This window comes from Mixophyes fleayi, chromosome 2 (genome assembly GCF_038048845.1).
Source record: "Mixophyes fleayi isolate aMixFle1 chromosome 2, aMixFle1.hap1, whole genome shotgun sequence".
Classification (NCBI taxonomy): Eukaryota; Metazoa; Chordata; class Amphibia; order Anura; family Limnodynastidae; genus Mixophyes; species Mixophyes fleayi.
Window position 1 is genome coordinate 194,963,698 of NC_134403.1, and position 25,130 is coordinate 194,988,827.

The following is a 25,130-nucleotide window of genomic DNA, read 5'->3' on the forward strand; positions in this document are numbered from 1 at the left end:
TCTCATTACAATCCCTGTTGATGTAATGGTCAAGCGTCCAAATACTTTTGTCCACATAGTGTATACTGCTATCTACAACTTCTATTGAAATGCTCTGGACATTGCAAAACAAACATACTTCCAATCTGTCATCTCTGCTCAAGCTTCTAAACCCAAATGCCTTTTTAACACATTTAAATCTCTTTTCAATCCTCCCACCCAGAATCCTCTGACAGATATCAGTGCCCAGGATTTTGCTTTCTATTTCAAGGACAAGATTGATAAGATCAGACATGAAATGGTATCCTTGCAATCACCTCAATTCCTTCTCAGCACCCTCTGACACCCTCTCTTCATTTGATCCCACAAATGAAGATGAAATATCTACTCTCATTTTATCTTCCTACTCTACCTCTTGTCTTCTTGATCATATTACCTCACAAATTGGTAGATTCCCTGTGCTCTTTCCACCTCTAAATGAAATCTGTTATCTCTCTCCCTCTACTGGTAACTTTCTGTCAATATTCAAGCATGCAGTGATTACTCCTGTTCTTAAAAAAAAATTCTGACCAAATCTCCTTTCAAATTACCGTTCCATCTCTCAGCTCTCATTCCCCTCCAAGCTTCTAGAGAGAATTGCCTACATTTGCCTCACACTCTTCCTCTCCGCAATTGGATCCTTTTCAGTCAGGCTTTCGTTCTCAACACTCCACAGAGACTGCGTTGACCAAGGATGTCAATAATTTGATCACAGCTAAAACTAAAGGCCATTATTTTCTTCTAATTCTCTTGGATCTCTCTGCTGCATTCAACACTGTTGACCACTCATACACACGCTACAATCCCTAGGTCTTCAAGACACTGGTTCTCATCCTACAAATCTAATTGCTTTTTCAGTGTTAATTTTTCTGGGTCCCCCTCTGTTCTGCTTCTCTTATCAGTTGGATTACCACACGGCTCAGTAATAGGTCCTCTCCTGTTCTCTATCTACACCACTTCTCTTGAAAAACTAATATGTAGCGGCTATATTGATTTTCCTTGCAAACCGTTCTTTCTCTGCTTAGCCACTCTGTCAGCCTCTACATTTGTGACTGTTTTTTACAGAATCCAATATAAAATACTTCTACTAAAATACAAGACCATCAACAAAACTGCACATCTCCTCCTTGTCTCAAAATATCTCCCAACTCAACACCTCCGTCCTGCACAAGATTTGCGTCTCTCATCCACTGTCATCACATGATCCCATTCTCAATTACTGGACTTTTTTCAGGCTGCATCTACTTTGTGGAATCCCCTCCCTTGTACAATAAGACTTTCCTCTTGTCTTGAAACCTTCAAGCGTTCTCTGAAAACTCACCTCTTCAGGAAGCTTATAATATTCCTCAACCACCCTCTTAATCTCGCTAGGCTACCACCCTTTACACAAGATAACAACCTGATCCCCTAACCAACATTGCTATGTGACTGGATCATATAGCCCATTAAGCACTTTTTACCTTTGTATTATAACCAATGTGCAATATCATCATCATCAGCTATTTATATAGTGCTAATAATTCCGCAGCGCTGAACAGAGAAATCACTCACATCAGTCCGACTCATTGGAGCTTACAGTCTAAATTCCCTAACATACACACACAGACAGATAGGTCAATTTAATAACAGCCAATTAAAGTACTAGTATGTTTTTGGCGTGTGGGAGGAAACCCACGCAAACGCGAAGAAAACATACAAACTCCACACAGATAAAGCCATGGTTGGGAACTGAACTTATGACCCCAGTGCTGTAAGACAGAAGTGCTAACCACTAAACCACCGTGCTGCCATTCTCCTAAAGATTGTAAGCTTGCGGGTAGGGCCCTCTTACCTCTCTGTCTGTATTACCCAGTAATGTTTTATTACTGCGTTTGTTTCCAATTGCTGGCGCTATATAAATAAATGATGTTGATGGTCCCATCAAATATACATCAGATTCATAGGAATCAGTGTTGCCTATTTCTCCTATGTCAAGTCTGTTTCCTTTCTCTTCACAAACCACAACAAAGAAACTAAAACAGAAGGTCCTAGGCACCTGTTACCATGAATTGAAATTGCTTGTGCATAATATTGAAGACGTAAGCACCATAGAATATAGGCCCTGCCAGTGAGGTCTGTCACTAAGAATTTCATAAAAAAAACTCCCTTTCTGCAGTCAAAAAACCGAGGCATGCAGTGTATTTGGTAGTTTGTTACTCCCCAATGTTTTAGACTGGTCTGCTACAACATCCACTCAAAGCTTAGTCTGCCCAGGGGCGCACGGAGGATCTTCCATGCATCTCTTTATATGAATTTACAATATCCGCTTGGGCTGATACCAACTACTTTGATTGGGGACTACTGCCCTAGGATGTATATTCCACCAACATAAAGACAACAGTAACAAAGGAAACCTAAGAGTTGATAACAGAGTAAAGGTGACAACACACTAGATCTCTGTCATGGTATAATGCTAAGAGCCACTTAATTTATTATGTGCTTAACTAGCCATTGCAGGAGTCATGTTGGTATTTACCAGTGGAGTCATCGATAATAAACTTTCCAAGTGAGAGTTAAGGGGAGTATAAGGAAATGACAGAAGACGGAATGTATGTCTAATGTGGGAGGGGAAGAAAGCCCAGGGGTGCCGGGTGGTAATTCTTGCTTATGTGCTGGCATGTTCTGCTATAAGGACAGTCTCTGTGTATTTTGAAAGGGAAAATCCAGACACACTGCATAGGGCTTGATCCCTGATGAAGATAAACTCCTGATTACCTGTGTATGATATTAGATATTCCTGGCAACCTCCACTTTCATTCCTTGGGTCTCAACCTAGTTTGTGGCGATATATATTCTCTCTCTGAATCTTTAATGGACTTGTCTCTGTTTTGGAGATGGTATTCATCTATTACACTCTCTGCATCTTATTTATGTTTCCAGTGAGACCCATAAGGGGCAGGATAACATCCAAGATCCATGCCATTTACAGGATATTCATACATTCTACCCATGCTTTTACTACTTTATACTTATCCATGAACCCAATTCTCATGTAGCTCTAAAATAAAAAGCCCAAACAGGGACCCACTTTGCATGTCTCCTCACACCCACAGAAATAATTTGCTATGGAACTCGGCAATGGAATGTTACACACTTTGAATGTTTTGTTAAAAGAAGGACAATGTACAAGTTCCAGCATATGCAAAGCTATACCGAGCATAAAGGAAGACCATTTACCTGCTCTGTGATGAACAGGTGAGCATCTGGCAGCAACAGCATCTTTACCCTGGACCAAGCGAATCTGAAAAGATTTGCTTTGGTCCAATCAGAGACCACTGCACCAATCAGTGCATGCTGCAGGCATATTTAATTTGTCATAGCTCTGCCCCTTTTGCAACAGCTTATTTTTAGCTGTTGTGAGCGGTGAAAGAAAAGCTCCAGTGAAAAGATTTTAGCGAGTCAACTCAGAAGACATAGACCAAAAGAGGTATAGCTCCAGGAGAAGATGCAGCGATCAAGACGCCAAAGAAAGAAGATGACAGTGTCACACATCGGAGTTCGGCTGTTACTTTTCCAACCCGCTGTCTGGCATGCTCTCTCTATTCTTCCCTTCACACCGGGCTCAGAATCCTGTGCCACAATCCTACTCTATGCAACAGAAGCACATGGCCCTTTAAGAGCAGTTCTGATCCTGTGGTCAGGTGTTCTGACCTGTGACTCTCCATACTCACCAGCTCAGCTTTTAAAACTGCTCTGTGCACAGGTCTGTGCCAGAGTATTAGGCTCCATAGGATGCAATGCCAGATCCAGAAGAGACCTGGAGCAGCAGAGTGTGGCGAAAGAGATCATAATCACTGCACTCTCTGCTCACCCAGGTGAGGACAGCTGGAACAGGTAGGAACCTTTTTTGTTTGCTTGTCTTCAGGTTCCCCATTCTCGGGTCAGCCACTACTGTTGGGCACAAGACCTGTGGGCACAGTTAATAACTTGGACACTAGGCCTGTGGGCACCAGATTAGTTTGGTCGCTAGGCCCACAGTCACAAATAATTCAGTCAAAGAGCAGATTACCACCAGTAGTTCAGGTCAAGAGCAGTGATTTAGGCTTTAGGTCTGTGGCAACACTGGTCAGGCACTAGGCCTGTGAGGTATTAGGAATCCCCTCTTTTCTGTGTACCTATCCATTTCACTGTTCCCCTTCCACTGACTTCTGAGTGTGTGTGACATAGACTATGTAGGCAACAGTTTAGAACTTTTGGAGGGCTCCTTTCCTACGAGTCATCTTTAGCCACAGACTCAAATCAAGAGGCGACAGTGTTACTACAGCAAGTGTCCCCTTTCTGTGTCACACTTGGTTGGGCCCTCACCCCTGGTAATGATTTTGTGCGGGTGTCTTTCCTGTGGCAAATATGTGTAGCCCCGTGCTCAGGCCAAAAACATGCCTGAGGTGTTGGCATCCGGAGTGGGGTGCAGTTACGCCATTCCAGCCCAGCACTTCGGACATTCCCCCTTCCTCTTCTCTTCATTACTTCTTCCAAAATAACCATTGCTATCTCCTCCCTAAGCCAGACTGAGAAGGCGCATGCAAGGAGGTTGCTGGGAAGGTTATTGTTGAGTGACAGGTGGACTGGTTGAGACCAAATAGGTCCCTTTGAGCTGTCCCTGAGCTTTTGGAATAGGACAGAAAAGGATATTACATAAATTTTTGTTTTTAAACTAGCTATTCATGACCCATAAGGACAAAGATGCCCCCTTCCATTCTCTTATTGTAACAGGCTATTGGCAGTTATGTACAAAGCTACTGAAAATATGCAACTGACAAATACTGTAGAATGAGATCTCCAATAACAAGAAATGTAATATACGGCTTGCTGCAAACAAATCATTGCTGCTGTAAATGTATTTTTGTTCATGTTATATGTACTACTACTACTACTAATAATAATAATAATAATACATGAAAAATGAATGTCATTCAGTTATGCAATACTCCTTAAATCACCGTTCAGTTGCCCCTGCTAATAATTTTTATAAAAAATATTGATATAGTTCACTGAATAAAAAAAGCACAATAATTTCACCAATAATACAGGGTGATTCATATCGATTTATCCAGCTGTCCAGGATATACATCAATTTGGTACGTAAGCAGTGAGTGAGGTGTGTGTACAATAGATGGGAACCTCCTGATTCCGTAACGGATCTGGTACTCCCCCATCCTCCAACATAAACCCTCACTGGAAGGGTCGCTGCCTCTACAGTATGATATGTGTACAGTATGATATGTGTTATGTGAGTGTGCTGCACACGTGTCCCCGGTGATAGTATTATACACTTGTATATGCACCGGCAGCTGCAGATCTGGGTGAGGCTCTTTGTACAGCGGCTCCTCCCCATTGGGAGCCCAAACCGGCACTAGAGCGGGGAGGTCGCTATCTCTCTACCCCCTGGCTATCCTTTTAATCGGGAAGTGTGTGACTTAAATACCTGGATGACTCTTATTTCTGGATGTATTTGTGTTGCACACTCTTCATCTGGATGTCTTTCTCTGGGTTTGACTCCTCTTTACTGATCTTGACACTGTCTCCTTAAAAGCTTCTGTCGGAGTGAATGTGACATTATTCCTATCCAGTTATCTGCCTATCTCTGTGGATATCTGTCTTTTACAGATTCGGGGGCAGGGTCAGTTTGGATGTGCTACATGTAGCACCTTTTCCCAGCCGTCTCTGGCTTTATCTATTTTTGGATGTCATCATTTTCATCAGGCTAGCAATGGATGTGAATCTGTCTCCACCTGTCATATGCTTTTAAGGTTTTCTCTGGATGCCATATTCTTTCCTTCCTGTCTGTCTCCCTGGCCGTGACACTGTGTTTGGCGGTCTCACTGGATGAGACACCGTTTCTGACCACCAGTGGATGTAATAGTCCTTTCACGCTTGGATGTTCATTTTCTTCGGTAATTTCAGCTCAGATTTACAAACCCCCAACCCCGTAGTTCAATTTTCCTCCTTTTATTAGGGGGTAAGTAGGTAGCCACATTAACATTATGACATCCTATCACCAAGGCATGTGTGGGGTTTTGTTTAGTGTATCATATAGGTTTCTCTTTCTTATTATGCAGTTTTGTGTCACCATTGAAGATGTATAATTTCAAAATGCAGGCAACATGCCTCTCATTATGTACCATTGAGAGTCTTGTTAACATGTAGCAGGATGAGTCATGCATACCCACCTAAACATATTGGACCCTTTTTGCCACCCGACAGACCTGTTTCATCCTTGTAATTTGTAGATTTCTGTCATCATTTGTCATGTGGCCCATCTTCTGGCACTCTGACACTTGCATGATCTCTTTAACATGTATTTTAATGCATAATCATTTTTCAATGTATAATTGCATTTTTTTCACAATGCAATGCATCACCTTCTTTATCTCTGAACCTGCAATAGATTGGCACTAGGAACTATCATATCATTATGCATTGTTTTGCCACCATGCAATGTGTTATTGGCATGTAATATGCAATGTCATGCCACTGTGAAGTGTCTTATCAACATAACATTCAATGACGTTGCACCGATACAACTGATTTTCTGACATTATGTAACATTTATATGTCTCTACAGAACATTATGTTCTGTTTCCATTAACATAATGTCTTGTTGCCATTAAAAACGTCAGATCACTCTGTAACATGCAGAGTTCTGACACCACACAAGGTCATCCATGTATGCATGTGCAGTTACAATGCACCTATCATGTGTAACATGTAGACAAACTTTGGCATATATCAAAATGCATGGTTCTGTCACCTTACAACATGCTACATTTGCCAACCATTTATTGTTTAGTATGCAGAGTTCTGTTGTTATACAGTATCTGGTACTACAATTCAGGTTTCTATCACAAAGCAGAGCCCTTTAACACTGCAAACCCCAGGCATTAGTAATGTACACATTTATCTCACAGTCTTCTACAAGACAATGCCCTATTGTCACACATGTTGTTGTAGAGCTACGTTTTAAGGGCCTTATTCTTAGCATGGTTTCCTAATGAAGCCATATAGTATATCTGCAGAGGGAAGATTGAAAACCAAATCATCATTTCAATTACACCCATAGGCACTCGGCATATGACATCACACCACCAACACAATGTATTCACACTGCACAGGCAGAACACTGGCAGTTGAGTAGATTTATCCATCCAATCAGGAAAGACCCTGTTGCATAGAATGTCTGCACACATCTTTCTGGTGCTTTGATATTGTAGATTAAATGTAAAATGCTATCTAAATTGCATTCTGCCATTTTTTTTTCCAAATCATATCCTTCAAGTAAGATTAAAATAATTTACAACTAGTTATTTTGCCTTCTGCTGGTTATAAGTCATTTTCTTTTTTTGGGCAACTGCTGTTTTTTAGCCACAACCTGCTGGGTTGGGGTGGAAGGAGCATGTTCCCAAAACAGACAACTCCTGTAAAGTAACTTTTAACATAGTTATGTGCAGACTAAAGGATCAAGGGGTATGTTTACTAAACTGCCGGTTTGAAAAAGTGGAGATGTTGCCTATAGCAAATATTCAGATTCTGGGGCCTGATTCATTAAGAATCTTAACTTAAGAAACTTCTTATTTAAGTCTCCTGGACAAAACCATGTTACAATGCAAGGGGTGCAAATTAGTATTCTGTTTTGCACATAAGTTAAATACTGTCTGTTTTTTATGTAGCACACAAATATCAATTTTAAATTTCAGTGTACAAATAAGCTATCAAGTATTTGTGTGCTACATGAAAAAACAGTCAGTATTTAACTTATGTGCAAAACAGAATACTCATTTGCACCCCTTGCATTGTAACATGGTTTTGTCCAGGAGACTTAAATAAGAAGTTTCTTAAGTTAAGATCCTTAATGAATCAGGCCCCTAGTTATCATTTATTTAGTACATTCTACAAAATGACAGCTAGAATCTGATTGGTTTTATTGGCAACATCTCCACTTTTTCAAACCTGCAGTTTAGTAACTCTACCCCCAAGAGTCTCTCCCTTGTTTCAATCACTAAAACAAACCTTGACATCAACTAGCAGAGGTAGTTTCATTTTAGAAACTTTACAGATTAGAACTGTGGTGATGATGGGAAGTCTAAAGTAGACAGCATAGATATTAATAAAACATAATTGTAAAGCATATAATTTTAAAGTGAATTTAGGAAAATGATGTAAGTTTATGCAAAGGACATTCAATTTAAAAAAATATATAATTTGACATGATATAGCAAGCAGGGGGGGAAATGGTAGACATTTTTTTTCTCCATAAAATTATGCATACATTGCTTAGTGCATGCTGCCATGCTTTTATGAAAGTCTGTCCCATATACCACATCACTGACATGGCTCAATAAACTGTTCTGTTATCTTCAACATTTTATTTTATTTTTAAGTTCCATATTCATTTGCATAACACAATCTATAATCATATGCAATACAGTACTGCTGATCATCATGTCTGTGTATTTTAACAATTTATAGCTTTCAAATCTAAAAATAGATGCCTTTTACATGTTTTTTTTTAACATACCCCTGTGTATAATTTGTATGGTCTCAAGTGCTTATTTGTAAAGTTATAAGCATGGACAAAACCACTGAAAATGACCACTGCTTTAGACCTCAATGTAGTTTACTAATTGGAAAGGGTTTAATACTTCATGCATAGGGGCCTATTTATTAAACCTTCAATTGGCGTCTATTCCCTGAAAATCGCAGTTTTCTGGGAATAGACGACAATTGAAGTATTTGCCTCATCTATCAACAGTGCATCGCAGTAGATATCATAGATATCTGCTGCTTTGCACTTTTTTTCGTAATACATAGCAGTCCCCATAGTTGTCTATGGGGTCTGCAATGTACCGCAATTTAACAATGAATGGAAATGGTTTTACACATATGGTAATGTACGCCAGCTCAGGCTGACGTACATTACCGTTTCTGCTATTTTTCAGCACTGTTCAGCTTTGCTCTGAAGAGCAGAGCTTTGCAGCGCATGTGTGGAGGGATCACATGATCCCTCCGTCACACTCCGCTCTCTGCAACAGTGAAGTGCAGAGAAGTTTTCAGACGGAGCATGCACACAAGGCTTCTATGGATTGCACAGCAGCTTCGGGAACGAAGAGGCAGTGAAAAGGTAAGGGTTTTTTTTTCTTTCAATATTACTTTTTACTGAAGTTTTCAGTTTACATAGTATAAAAGTAAACAAACCTTAAATTGAGGGAAGGTAGGGGGTGAAAAGGAAGGGGTTAGGATGGGTGAGATGACAGTACACAAAATTATCCCAAAATTTACATTGTTTACTTTGATAGTCCAATCGCATTATACATGTTATCAGCACATTTGCTCATGTTGAAGCATTACTGTGAGGAAGGTATTGATGCATTTACAGTATCTTGAGGGACCGGACACTGGGTTATATAATCATTCCATGTGAACCATATCATATGAGGCGAGGAGGAAGATGAGGAGTATGGGATACCTAATGTTTCCATATCGCAGCTTAGTTGGGTTTTGGATATTACCTTAGCAACAGAGCGAACGAAAGGGGTCTTCCATGCTTGGGCAATCACCGCCCTAGTTGCTATAAATATATGACCAACGACATATCGATCTCCATGGGCCAATTGTGGTGGGAATAGTTGTAGAAGTGCTACCTCTGGAGTAAAAGGAATTGGAGTCTTAATAACCTGGGCATACCATACTGCAGTCCACAGACTATTAGCAATGGGGCAACTCCAGAACGTGTGCATGATATCGCCTATCCCTCCACAGTTCCGCCAACAAGCCTTATCTACCTTATCCACATCTTATGGAGCCTATTAGGGGTTAGGTAGAGTTTATAGAGTAATTTATAGAACATCTCGGTGTGGTTCAAACACTTAGACATTCGATATGTATTTTGGAAGATTTGATCCCATTAATTCTGGTCTAGTACTAAGCCAAGGTTTCTTTCCCAGACGCATTGAGAGGGGAGCTTCACCGGTTCACTCCCAGAGTTGAGAAATGTGTACCAGAAAGAAATGGTCGCCCTATTTACCCCTGTTGTTAGTCTAGCATAAGGGTGTGAAGGGGGCTGTTGTAGGGAGAGCTGTTGAGATCGTAATGAAGTCAACCAGTGACGGACCTGTAGATATTTATATAAGTCCTGGTTTACTATATGGAACTGATCCTGTAGTTGTGAGAAAGATAACATAGTTTGGTCTGAAAATAATGATTTTATAGTGGTAACCCCTTTAGCAAACCGTTTATTAAGGTTATCTGGAATGAGCTTTGCTAGGGCTAGAATAGAAAGATTGAAAGTAGGAAGGGTCATAATTCCTGTAGACTTCAAAACCTTGTCCCACACTTGTAACGCATCCTTTGTAAGTCTAGGGAGTTCGGATGGAGATGGGCGCCGAGGCCTAGGGATCCACAGGAGATGTGCCAGTGGGAAGGCCTGGACTAACTCTCTAAGTCCACCCAAGGTTTATGTAAAGTTGGGAGAGACCAATAACGGAGCTGCAAAAGTATGGCTGCTTCCTGGTATCTGACTATATCGGTCAGGGCCAGACCACCCATCCTCTTGGAATGAGTCATAACTGTATGGGATAGCTTTGGGGGCTTCCCCCTTCCACACATAGGATGTAATGATATGGTGAAGCGTATTTATATAGAATTTGTGTAGAATGAGGGGGATTGTGCGAAACATACATCATTTTGGGTAACATTGACATTTTCAATGCAGCAATTCTGCCCAGCCAAGAGACCTCGCTACACTGCCATGACCTCGTTAAGTTAGCTAATTGTAGCAGTAACAGATCATAATTTGCTTCAATCAGAGAATCTATATGAGGGGTAATCAGTATCCCTAGATATGATATCGAGGAGGTTCTCCAAGAATACGGATAGGATGCCTTCAAGCGAGTCAAAAGAGGGCCTGACATATTAACCGGTAGAGCATCAGTTTTGGATGTGTTTAATTTATAGTATGAGGCATCACCAAATTTAAGTAGCTGGTCATGTAGAATGGGCAACGAGGTCTCCGGGCTGGTAACATACAGCAAGATATCATCAGCGAATAGACAAAGTTTATGAGAGCATGAAGCTAGAGGGATACCAGGAAGCTGAGTATGTTGTCTGATTTTCTCAGCTAAGGGTTCTGTAGCTAACAAAAATATGAGGGGCAAAAGGGGGCACCCCTGTCTGGTACCGTTAGTGATCAGAAATTTGTCTGAAGTGAAACCGTTACTATATACAGATGCAGACGGACCATTGTATAATGCCATGATTGAGTTTAGGATTTCGTGGCTAAGAAAAAAATGGACATGGACCTCCCGCATATATCCCCAATGGATGTTAATTGTTCTGCGTGTATTATCAGATGCATGCCTAACCATAACAAAACCCACCTCATCTGGGTTAATTAGTGTTGGAATTAGGGGGCTAAGGCGATTTGCAATTAGTTTGGCATATATATTTATATCAGAATTAAGTAAAGCAATATGCCTATAATTTTGGCACACGGTCGGGTCCTTAGCCGGCTTGGGTATCGTCACTATTCGGGACTCAAGCATCTCCACTGGGAAGTGGCCCTGTCGGGAGCCTTCATTATACAGTTGTGCCCACAACAGTTAAGGAACACACGTGTAGGCTTGTAAGAAGTGTGTAGCGGAACGGTTGGTGCCTTAAGCGGAGTGAGAGTGTGCCTGGCGGTTCCCACTGCTCTCCTGCACATATCGGAGATTGAGGGTTGCTGATTGGGACCAGACCGAGCTCTCTCTACACGCCGGAGACTACCAGACGGGGACGCAGACTGGAAGTTAGGGTGCTGTTCCCAGTGGGGGTGAGATACAGCAGAGACCGCGGGAACAGGCTACGCTCTACCAGGCTTCTCACCCTGTTCAGATCTGAGGTTCCCCCGCCGCCCCTGCCTTGAGAGGTAGAAGCGGGTCTGACGGGTCCCGCATACATAGCGGAGAAGTTAGCCTATCCCTCTCTCCATCAACACACCGCAAGCTGCCTGACAGCCCCGTCTAGGAGACACCACGTAGCTGCCAGTGAGGACAGGGCACAGCGCTTGGGTCCAGCTGCAACCGTGGGAACAGGTCCTCCCCTAGTGATTCGCTCACCTTTAGTTAGGGCAGGTCAGTGAGCAGCCGCCCCGTTCGGGAGTACCCTGACATCCTCAGCCTGAAAAAGATCCCAGGCGCCAGACCGGAAATAGCGGGGGCCATTACCACCTTCTTTTCCGGTAGTTCAACAGCTGCAGAACCTGCTGGGTAAATTTCTATCGCCGAGAGCTGGCTTAATATTTCAATCAATCAATATACAGTTGTTCTAGATAGGGACTAAGTTCAGACTGGAATGTAGAATAAAAAAGGTTAATAAACCCATCAGGTCCAGGGCCTTTATCTTTAGGAAGTGACTTAATTACTGACAGAATCTCTAACTGAGTCCACGGGGCACTAAGGGTCTCTATAGATTCAGTGTTTAAGGATGGGAGAGCTTGCTGAAGAAATTTTCAATCAAAGGTTGGGTCGGCTGTGGGGTACTGGTACACTCAGACAAGTTGTACAATTTAGAATAATATTTTGCAAAGGTGTCAGCAATGGCTTTGGGATTGGATATTCTCGCACCAGCTTTATCTACCAAATGCTTAATGCGATTTTTTTCCCCTTTTTCCCCTTAGTTTCCTCGTAAGCATTCTACCTGCCCTGTTGCCAGAGACATAATATTTTTGACGTAGTCTACTCATTGTTGAGTACGAGTAAGGAGAAGTTTTTGGAGTTCGGACTTAATTTGGGAAATACGTGTCTTGAGGTCAGCTGAGGGATGCACCTTGTTAACGGACTCAATAGAAGAGAGTTCCGTCTTCAACTTCGTTTAACGATATAGGGATGTACATTTAAGTCTTGCTCCGATCTGGATAGCTATACCCCTTTAAGTGTACACCAAAAGTTGAAGACGGAGGTATCCTCTGGGGAATTAGTTGCAAAATATGTAGTCAAAGTCTCCCTAATGCTTCTTTGGCTTCTAAAGAGTAAGTAAATGAGGGGCCAGGAGCCCAGAGGTATCGATGAACTAGGAAATCGCCAAGTCCATACCACCGGTGCATGGTCGGACCACGAAATTGGGAGAATTTTAATTGATTTCGTGTTTTGAAGTGCCCATTTATCCGTAAGGATTAAATCAATACAAGAGTAGGAGTTATGAACTGAGGTGTGATAAGTGTAGTCCCGCTCTAACGGGGTTTGAATCCTCCAAACATCATAAAGTCCGAACTCCGCCAGCAGCCTAGAGAAGGCAGCAGAGGGACCTGCCCCATTATCTACCGTACGAGGGGTGGGAGCCGTTGATCTGTCCAATTTGGGGTCTGCCACTATTTTGAAATCTCCCATAAAAATGAGGGTATCCCTTTTACATTTGTCTATTTCATGAAATGTAGCTCTGAGGGAGGGTACATGACAGGAAAAGGTAAGTTTTTAACTTCACAGGAACAGCAGTTTTTCGTGACTGCTGCTCCTGTGGAGATTTTTAATAAATATGAGAAATAGTTCAACCCTTATCAATGTGATAAAGATTGAAAACTATTTTTCATTTTATGCGGCTGTTGATAAATGTGCCCCATAGAGGCCTATTTAACACAGTACAGCCATGGCCAAAACTTTTGAGAATGACACAAGTATTGGTTTTCACAAAGTTTGCTGCTTCAGTGTTTTTAGACCTTTTTGTCAGATGTTGCTATTGTATTCTGAAGTAAAATTCCAAGCATTTCATAAGTATCAAAGGCTTTTATTGACAATTACATTAAGTTTATGCAAAGAATCAATATTTGCAGTGTGACCCATCTTTTTGAAGATCTCTGCAATTTGCCGTGGCATGCTGTCAATCAACTTCTGGGCCACATACAGATTGATGGTCACCCATTCTTGCCTAATCAATGCTTAGAGTTTGTCAGAAATTGTGAGTTTTTGTTTGTCCACCCGCCTCTTGAGGATTGACCACAAGTTCTCAATGGGATTAAGGTCTGGGGAGTTTCCTGGCCATGGACCCAAAATTTCAATGTTTTGCTCCCCAAGCCACCTAGTTATCACTTTTGCCTTATGGCAAGGTGCTCCATCATGCTGGATAAGGCATTGTTCATCACCAAACTGTTCTTGGATGGTTTGGAGAAGTTGCTATTGAAGGATGTTTTGGGACCATACTTTATTCATGGCTGTGTTCTTAGGCAAAATTGTGAGTGAGCCCCCTCCCTTGGCTGAGAATCAACCCCACACATGAATGGTCTCAGGATGCTTTACTGTTGGCATGACACAGGACTGATGGTACCGCTCACCTTTCCTTCTCCGGACAAGCGTTTTTCCAGATGCCCCAAACAATCTGAAAGGGGATTCATTAGAGAAAATGATTTTACCCCAGTCCTCATCAGTCTAATCCCTGTACCTTTTGCAGAATATCTGTCTGTCCCTGATGTTTTTCCTGGAGAAAAATGGCTTCTTTGCTGGCCTTCTTGACACCAGGCCATCCTCCAAAAGTCTTCGCCTCACTGTGTGTGTAGATGCACTCACGCCTGCCTGCTGCCATTCCTGAGCAAGCTCTGCACTGGTGGTGCCCCGATCCCGCAGCTGAATCAACTTTAGGAGACGGTCCTGGTGTTTGCTGGATTTTCTTAGGCGCCCTGAAGCCTTCTTCACAACTATTGAACTTCTCTCCTTGAAGTTCTTGATGATCCGATAATTGGTTGATTTAGGTGCAATCTTTCTAGTAGCAATAGCCTTGCCTGTGAAGCCTTTTTTGTGCAATGACGACTGCAGATAACCATGGTTAACAGAGGAAGAACAATGATTTCAAGCACCACCCTCCTTTTTAAAGTTTGAAATCTGTTATCAGCATGACACAGTGATCTCCAGCCTTGTCCTCGTCAATACTCTCATCTGTGTTAACGAGAGAATCACTGACCTGATGTCAGCTGGTCCTTTTGTGGCAGGGTTGAAATGCAGTGGAAATGTAGTTTTTGGGATAAAGTTCATTGTCATTGCAAAGAGGAACTTTGAAATTAATTGCAATTCATCTGATCACTCTTCATGACATTCTGGAGTATATGCAAATTGCCATCATAAAAACTGAGGCAGCAGACTTTGTGAAAAATAATATTTGTGTCATTCTCAAAACTTTTGGCCATGACTGTACTTTTAGCCAAAAATTCCCTGAAATCTGCAGATATAACTTAGAAACTTTATTTTGCAATTTGTAACTAAAGGATCACATCAGATATTGGAGATATCTGCTGCAGTCCCGCTGACTTTGCACGCAAAACCAGTCCCCATAGAATTCTGTGTGGACTGCCGTTTTGCGTGATTTAACAAGTGAGATTTTCGTAACATATCCACAATAGTTAACGGCCATTTGAAGATGACGTTAGCCATTGAAGGCTGTGGGGAAAGCATTGCGGTAGAGCAATCTTCAGATCCCTCAACACAGCTTACCTGCTCTTTCCTCCAGACACTAACGCAAGTATGTCTCTACTTAAAGCAACTTTGCCAGAGTGACTAGACAGGAGAGCCAGATTATCTGACTTTTTAGGTAAGTGAAATCATCGCCCTGACAGCCTACTATCGGACACGCTGTCCTGGGGTTTATTAATAAATGGGCTGTTAAATCATCTGTCATCATTGCTTTGCCTGTTAGTTCATAAATATGCCCTGTAGTTTATTGCTTTTAAGAACATGAATGGTGCATAATATTAGGACCAGTTTAATATGTTTACAGTTAATGAGCACCTGTAGCTGAGGTATGCAGTCAATGAAAAGGCGGTCACACAAAGTACAATCCTGGTACTTGCTCTGTGTGACAGATCAGAGTTAAACTTGGTCACACATATAAGTGACCAAATTAGACAAGACTCGCAGCTAGATCTCTTCCATTGTCACAGGCTATGGATGTCCAATGGGAAGATGACACACACACAGGTCAGTAGAGGTCATCTGCACACATCTTCCAACTGCATTTACCAACATTTTCGGTAATGATCGATCTTGATCAGATTATTAATTGGCATGGTGGTCACTTTGTACCCACAAGCAATGCAATATCAAACCAATCACCTGATGTTGCTGCAGATATTGCAGTGTGTGTGGCCAGCAAAATATCTGCTCCTTGCAGTGTTAATTAATGTTGCTGATAAATATCAGGGCATGTGCACATCAAGATAAATGTATGGATTTATATACCAAATATTATTAAATCGCTGTACTCAATTTTAAAGAGTTCTGTCACCATGTATCAAGCTGGCTAATAAAATAATGTATTATATGACAGTGTGATCATTTCAAAGTATATCATCTTAATAAGTATGATTTATTCTGTTATTGGTTCATACATTGTCAGTATATCTCTCCAGGCTTGCATTTAATAAAACAAGTGTGCATTGCTATATTTCTTGCTATACTGTGGGAAGTGTAAATATAATTTAAAGTCTATGGTAGGAAACTTTTTTGTTCTTATTAAGCAAAGGTTTATGAGCCAATAATCATCAGGTATAGGTTTACACTCATTTTCCTCTAAAAGGAAAGCATTAGAAATAATATTTTATATATATGTCAATGTTTATTATAGTATCCCTTTAAATTACACTTACCGTATTTATCCCTGTTCCATTCAGTGTTCCTGTGATTGTAGCATACCTGTTGAATTTCCTTTAGATAAGTGCATGTGTTATTATGTAATTCTATGTATAAATACTTAACCAACATTTAGAACCAAGGACTGCTTGCCAGCACCTGTCAATGTCTTCTCCATACTATGTTTCCATTGGACAGCTTAAGTCCACCAGGAATGATAGCACATCACAGATGTATTTGTTGTGATCCTATAGAAATAAGAAGAGCAAAAACTCCTTTCTCTCTCTCTCCCCAGAGTAACTTCCCCATTTCCCAAAAGAAATGTCATCTTCGGATGAAGAAACCCTCAGTGAGAGGTCATATCGGAGTGAGAGGTCATGTAGGAGTGAGAGATCTGGAAGTTTGTCCCCTTGTCCACCCGGTGACACACTGCCTTGGAATTTGCCACGGCATGAGCAGAAGAAGAGGCAGAGCAAGGACTCTGTTTTGGACCCTGCAGAGAGAGCGGTGGTCAGAGTGGCAGGTGAGGAAATTGCTCATTGTGTAGAAAGAGTGAATAACAATGATCATGAACTGAAATAAGATCCTCAACTGCAATCTGATCTTCCATTGCATTACACTGTCTTAAGACTTGACTGCTTCAAATTATACTAATTCTATACCTGTCTCAAGCTGCACCTTATTACTCTCGTATCATTCACAATAATGATCACCACCTCGAAAACTACATGTGTCTGTGCAGAACTTGCGCTTGGTAAAGAATGTATTTCAAAGACACATTTCAAAGGGGCGTGATAAACTTGCATCTGCACGTGCTTACTGTACTGCATTGCAAGTAAATGTCCCTGATCCGCCTCTCCAAACGTAATGGGCTGCAAGTGTTAGATACATGTAGCTCAAAATACAGACGCACGGTAGTACGACAAGTTATATATGACTCACATACTTACAGGGCACAAATGCACATGCATACAACTCAGAATCACCCCAATAGTATTCACTACTACACCATGGCCATACACTGTTACGCTATAGTTTACCATGATTTTACATGGTCTCTTCATTTTATACTGGTTTCAGAGATTATTCTATACTGCACTGCTGTACATTAAAGCTTTAAAATATCTTCCTGGATTCAGGTATTCTGAACAACCAGTGACTGCATCTAAAAATTCATGTAGTTAGGCTTCTCCTAACTACATGAAGCAATATTTTTCTCATTTAGTGGAAATTTGTCAGTGAGACTGGCAGGGTAAAAAGTTATTACAAGTTTAGTTATTCTGCCAGAGGATCGTATTACAGTACAGAAAACAAAAGCATTAGGCAAACTGTTGGCTGACGGTGGTGTGTCATTAAACTTACCTGTGGTGGCTTGTGCATATGCATATATATTTAACCACACAGACATTTAACATGATCAAGTGTATTGTATCAATAACCCAGATTATATATACAACATATGTAATTCACATTCCTCAACTCTTGTGTAATTTCTACACTCCACCCTTCTCCAACTGAACTGGATGCTCTTTAAACAGGTTAAACTAAATGGTATGCGTGGTAAGAAGGGCGTGAAACGTACACCATGTATCATTTATACAGATCAAACAGTCAGAGCAAATAGATGCTGATAGAAGGCTGAATTTGCATTATCTGTTTCCATGGAAACACAAAGGTCTAAGCAGCCATTCTTCTAGTTGCCATAGTTACTGAGCTCTCCTCTCGGATTTCCGTGAATGAGGGTGTGGGGGTAGAAGGGAGATTCTCTACCAAACCTTCTTCTGTTCTGTGTTGGCCTCACCAGTATACACTCCTCTCCTGGCTCCCACAGATCCCTGTGCCAAACGTGACAAAGTAAATTTTATCCTGTTATTGAACTAGTGGAGGGACCCAATATACTGCAGCCATAATCACCTTTTTCTAGAGCAACAGCTCTTTGAATGGAGCTCCAATCTCTTAAAGACACATAGGTTTTCCTGCTCTGTAATACAGTTACCTCCCTAATTCTGCTAACTAGTGCATGCTTTAATGTAGTAAGCTTATGAAATCAACTAATTAGATCCAGCAAAGCCTTGAGATATGCAAGATTCATAAATATAAAGAATAGGCTTTTTACATTTATCTCTCTGGCTAAGCAACCATACATATTCAGTGTACTTCAGTTCCTGTATCCCAGTGTGCGTGTGTGTTATATATATATATATATATATATATATATATATATATATTTATAATTTTCTAACATAAATAGGATTAAAGCACATTTGTGAATCTAAACAAGATCTGTTTTCAAATTGATCTTCAAATTCTATATAACTTGTTTATTTCTCCAGCCTTGCTATAATATAATAAGGCCAAGAGGGTGTAGTGCACTATACTTATGATAGAATACAGGTCTAGCAATTATTTCAATGCCCTATGAAATATGAGGATGTCTACAATAGGGATAGTTTTTTTTAAACCCGGCTACCCTTGCCATTACTAATAAATTCACTACATGGCCATTCACATCTATATGAGATTGTTGAACATTCCAAAACCATGGGCATTAATATGGAGTTGCCCCACCCAGGGGCGCACGGAGGATTGTCGGGGGGGGGGGGGGGTTTCTCCCCGCCGACCCCAAAAAAAACCCCCAAAAGAAAACCCAGAGAGAGAGCTGCTCCGTTTCGCCAGCGCTGTCCAATACAGCAGCCGCGGCACTGTCTAAGAAGCATCTGCGGCGGTGCTGTATACAATACAGCACCGCCGCGGACGCTTCTTTGACAGCGCCGCGGCTACTGTATAGGACAGTGGCCACTTAGTTAGCGCAGGGGGGGTTTCTAGAGACTCAGAAACCCCCCTTGCGTGCGCCACTGCCACCTGCCCCTCCCCTTTCCAGCAGTAACAGCCTCCACTCTTCTGGGAAGGCTTTCCACTAGGATTTGAAAGATGGCTGCAGGGATTCGCATCCATTCAGCTGCAAGTGCATTCATGAGGTTGGTCCCTGATGTGTCTCATAGCTGGTGTTGCAATTCATCCAAAAGATGTTGGAAGGGGTAGAGGTCAGGGGACTGTGTAAGCCAGTCAAGTTCTTCCACACCAAACTCAGGAAAACATTTTTCAATGACCCATACTTTGTGCATGGGACCTTGTCATGCTAAACAAGAAAGGGCCTTCCCCAAACTGTTGCCACAAACTTTAAAGCACACAATTCTGTAGAAAGTCATTGTATGCTGTAGCATTAAGATTTATATTCACTAGAAATAACTGGGTATATTTACTAAACTGCAGGTTTGAAAAAGTGGAGATGTTGCCTATAGCAACCAATCACATTCTAGCTCTCATTTATTTAGTACGTTCTACAAAATGACAGCTAGAATCTGATTGGTTGCTATAGGCAACATTTCCCACAGTTTAGTAAATATACCCCTAAGTCATAAAAGCAGCCCAGACCATTTTTCTTTCTCTATCAATATTTACAGTACATGGCAAACCGTTCTTGTGCTGACTTTGCTTCCGGAGCCATAAGTGAATTTGGTAAGGAGTGTTGCAACCTAGAATAGATGATTTTTACATGTTTAAACACTCAGTGGTTCCATTCTGTGAGCTTATGTGGCCGACCGCTTCTTGGATGAGCTGCTGTTGCTCCTAGAAGTTTCCACTTCACAATAAAGCACTTATAGGTTCCTGGGGCAGCTCAAGCAGGGAAGAAATTTAACAAAGTGAGTTGTTGGAAAGGTGGCATCCTATGAGTACCAAAGAACTAACTCTCGTGCGCTCCAAGGGTAAATTACAACATCTGATTTCTCATGAAAGCAGTTCTGTGTCACATCCTGTCTTAGGGGTGCCAATCCCCAAAAAAATAACCAATATCAAGAATATAGTGAAAGGTGCGCTATAGGACTAGGAAATTGACATTGAGGAATACTAGCCAGCATAAATAGAGTGGAATCCGTATTACTATAAGTAAATTCTATTTATTAAAACATCAATTGACAAAAATGCAGACAATAAATAACATATCAAAAAATATTTTTTTTTTCTCTCAGATGTTTATAATCACAACCTTGTTTGTGTCATGATTTTCCCAATGTTGCAGGTCTCCCAAAAAGAGCAGGCGGATCTTGTATTAAATAGTATAAAAACGCAGTACTTCAGACACACAATATCAAATAATTGTGCAGGATCAGATCTCTTATATAGTGCGATTATAAACTCTCATATAAATATAGGTCATAAAAATGTCATATACTCCCAAGTGAATGGCCAGTTCACCTGTTATATAAAATCTGTATGGTTAATCTTCATCTGCTTCCTATTATAATGCTGACGTTGTATGGGACTTGATCAGAAGCATAAATTACAAGTCATTTTTAACCTTGAGAGTGATTTGGAGTAATCTCACCAAATCAGACGTGGTAGCTGTTAGGGAAGGACTCATATTATCCACACAGCCAGAGTTCACGGTCAGGGACTCTCCACAGTAATCCACATACAGAATCAACACAGCTCTTGTTTATTATAACACAGTTCCTTTTGTCGCATATGCAGTAGTTTAATAAAGATTAACGAATACCTATTCATTAGACTTGTCCACGTGTACAGCACATACAGTTACTGACGTGTCTCATCAATAAAATATGACTTTCTCAAAGTCGCACCTTTCACTATATTCTTGATATCCTATGAGTATCACAATGAAAAAAATCACTGAACTCTTCAGCGTGACCCATTCTACTGCTAACGTTTGCTTATGAAGAGTGCATGGCTGTTTACTTGTTAGTATGCACCCGTTCGCAATGGGTGTGGCTGAAATGGCCAAACACACTATTAGAATGGGTGTCCATCTACTTTTGGTCATGTAGTGTAGTTGTCCTGTATCCAACTATCTGAGTGTTGCTGCCTGGAAATTTGAAGCACTGCATCAAATGAAACCTAGCATCTGACTGTGTGGCTGTAATACACATCCAATCCAGTGCCCCAATATGATATAATACATGGACTTAGACTTGTTGGAAAACAACATACATGGGAACTGTTTATTGATAATGACAAAAGAAGCCCCACCAGTCTATTAGTTAGGGGGAAGGGGAGATGTTTATATAAGGTGCTCCCTCAGATGAACATCTCCATTTTAAGTAAATTGTGTTCCTAGTAAATTCTTTTTTTTATTTTATTATAAATGGCTGCAAAATTTTTATATATATATATATATATATATATATATATATATATATATTAGAGATGAGCGCACTCGGATTTCTGAAATCCGAGCCCACCCGAACGTTGCCGATCCGAGTCGGATCCGAGACAGATCCGGGTATTGGCGCCAAATTCAAATCTGAAACTGAGGCTCTGACTCATAATCCCGTTGTCGGATCTCGCGATACTCGGATCCTATAAATTCCGCGCTAGTCGCCGCCATCTTCACTCGGGCATTGATCAGGGTAGAGGGAGGGTGTGTTAGGTGGTCCTCTGTCCTGGTAGATCTCGTGCTGTGCTGTTTAGTTCTGTGCTGTGCTGTTTAGTTCTGTGCTGTGCTGTGCTGTGCTGTGCTGTGCTGTGTTCTGCAGTCTCAGTCCAGTGGTGCTGTGTGCTGTGCTCTGTCCTTCTGAGGTCAGTGGTGCTGCTGGGTCCTGTGCTGTGTCCTGTTCAGTCCAGTGGTGCTGTGTCCTGTGCTCTGTGCGTCTAAGGGCATAGTTATTTCCCCAATATTCCCCTGTGTTTAAAAAAATAAAAAAAAGTTATTTAAAAAAATACCAAAAACTAATTTAATTTTTTTTTAATTACCACAAAATTTGCACAACCAATCCTGCAGTATAAGCCCATTGGTACTGCAATATTACCAAGTTCACACATTCAGCAGTAAAAGTCCAGTGGTACTGCAATATTACAAAGTTCACACATTCTGCAGTATCAGTCCAGTGGTGCTGTGTCCTGTGCTCTGTCCTGCTGAGTTCCGTAGTGCTGCTGGGTCCTGTGCTGTGTCCTGTTCAGTCCAGTGGTGCTGTGTCCTGTGCTCTGTGCTTCTAAGGGTATAGTTATTTCCCCATTATACCCAAGTTTTTAAAAAATAAAAAAAAAGTAAAAAAAAAAAAAAAAAAAAAAAATTAAAAAAAATATATATAATTATAACCAAATTTACAAAATCAATCCAGCAGTATAAGCCCATTGGTACTGCAATATTACCAACTTCACACATTCAGCAGTAAAAGTACAGTGGTACTGCAATATTACAAAGTTCACACATTCTGCAGTATCAGTCCAGTGGTGCTGTGTCCTGTGCTCTGTCCTGCTGAGTTCCGTAGTGCTGCTGGGTCCTGTGCTGTGTCCTGTTCAGTCCAGTGGTGCTGTGTCCTGTGCTCTGTGCTTCTAAGGGCATAGTTATTTCCTCATTATTCCCAAGTTTTTAAAAAAAAAAAAAAAAATTATAAAAAATATTAAAATCATTTTTTTTAAAAAAAAGTAATTATAACCAAATTTGCAAAACCAATCCAGCAGTATAAGTCCATTGGTACTGCAATATTACCAAGTTCACACATTCTGCAGTATCTTGTGCTACATATAATGGAGACCAAAAATTTGGAGGATAAAGTAGGGAAAGATCAAGACCCACTTCCTCCTAATGCTGAAGCTGCTGCCACTAGTCATGACATAGACGATGAAATGCCATCAACGTCGTCTTCCAAGCCCGATGCCCAATCTCGTAGTACCGGGCATGTAAAATCCAAAAAGCCCAACTTAAGAAAAAGTAGCAAAAAGAGAAACTTAAAATCATCTGAGGAGAAACGTAAAGTTGCCAATATGCCATTTACGACACGGAGTGGCAATGAACGGCTTAGGCCCTGGCCCGTGTTCATGACTAGTGGTTCAGCTTCACCCACGGATCTTATCCCTCCTCCTCCTCCCCCCCCCCTCCAAAAAATTGAAGAGAGTTATGCTGTCAGCAACAAAACAGCAAACAACTCTGCCTTCTAAAGAGAAATTATCACAAATCCTCAAGGCGAGTCCAAGGGTGTTGGTGGTTGTCAAGCCTGACCTTCCCATCACTGTATGGGAAGAGGTGGCTCGGGAGGAGCCTATTGATGATGTAGCTGGCGCTGTGGAGGAACTTGATTATGAGGATGGTGATGTGGTTATTGTAAATGAGGCACCAGGGGGGGAAACAGCTGATGTCCATGGGATGAAAAAGCCCATCGTCATGCCTGGTAAGAAGACCAAAAAATGCACCTCTTCGGTCTGGAGTTATTTTTATCCAAATCCAGACAACCAATGTATGGCCATATGTAGCTTATGTAAAGCTCAAATAAGCAGGGGTAAGGATCTTGCCCACCTAGGAACATCCTCCATTATACGTCACCTGAATAACCTTCATAGTTCAGTGGTTAGTTCAGGAACTGGGGCTAGGACCCTCATCGGTACAGGGACACCTAAATCCCGTGGTCCAGTTGGATACACACCAGCAACATCCTCCTCGTCAACTTCCTCCACAATCTCCATCAGATTCAGTCCTGCAGCCCAAGTCAGCAGCCAGACTGAGTCCTCCTCAATACGGGATTCATCCGAGGAATCCTGCAGCGGTACGCCTACTACTGCCACTGCTGCTGTTGCTGCTGTTAGTCGGTCATCTTCCCAGAGGGGAAGTCGTAAGACCGCTAAGTCTTTCACAAAACAATTGACCGTCCAACAGTCGTTTGCCATGACCACCAAATACGATAGTAGTCACCCTATTGCAAAACGTATAACTGCGGCTGTAACTGCAATGTTGGTGTTAGACGTGCGCCCGGTGTCCGCCATCAGTGGAGTGGGATTTAGAGGGTTGATGGAGGTATTGTGTCCCCGGTACCAAATCCCGTCGAGATTCCACTTCACTAGGCAGGCGATACCAAAAATGTGCAGAGAAGTACGATCAAGTGTCCTCAGTGCTCTAAAAAATGCGGTTGTACCCACTGTCCACTTAACCACGGACATGTGGACAAGTGGTTCTGGGCAAACGAAGGACTATATGACTGTGACAGCCCACTGGGTAGATGCATCCCTTTCCGCAGCAACAGCAACAGCTGCATCAGTAGCAGCATCTACAAAATGGCTGCTCGTGCAAAGGCAGGCAACATTGTGTATTACAGGCTTTAATAAGAGGCACAACGCTGACAACATATTAGAGAAACTGAGGGAAATTATCTCCCAGTGGCTTACCCCACTTAGACTCTCATGGGGATTTGTGGTGTCAGACAATGCCAGTAACATTGTGCGGGCATTAAATATGGGCAATTTCCAGCACGTCCCATGTTTTGCCCACACCATTAATTTGGTGGTGCAGCATTACCTCAAGAGTGATAGGGGTGTGCAGGAGATGCTTGCGGTGGCGCGCAAAATTGCTGGACACTTTCGGCATTCAGCCAGTGCCTACCACAGACTAGAGGCACATCAAAAAAGCATGAACCTGCCCTGTCATCACCTCAAACAAGAGGTTGTGACAAGCTGGAACTCCACCCTCTATATGCTGCA

The 25,130-nt window shown here is 41.6% G+C and overlaps 1 protein-coding gene across 1 annotated transcript in view; it reads left to right on the forward strand.

Annotated features, from left to right (window-relative positions):
• The first annotated feature begins 5,466 nt into the window (after window positions 1–5,466).
• The window catches only part of MACF1 (microtubule actin crosslinking factor 1), a 246,258-nt gene continuing 226,594 nt past the window's right edge, over window positions 5,467–25,130 (forward strand). The window contains exons 1-2 of the mRNA XM_075197744.1: window positions 5,467–5,951; window positions 16,936–17,163. Coding sequence (XP_075053845.1) covers window positions 16,962–17,163 — 202 coding nt within the window. The 5' untranslated portion in view covers window positions 5,467–5,951; window positions 16,936–16,961. The remainder of the gene's footprint in view (window positions 5,952–16,935; window positions 17,164–25,130) is intronic.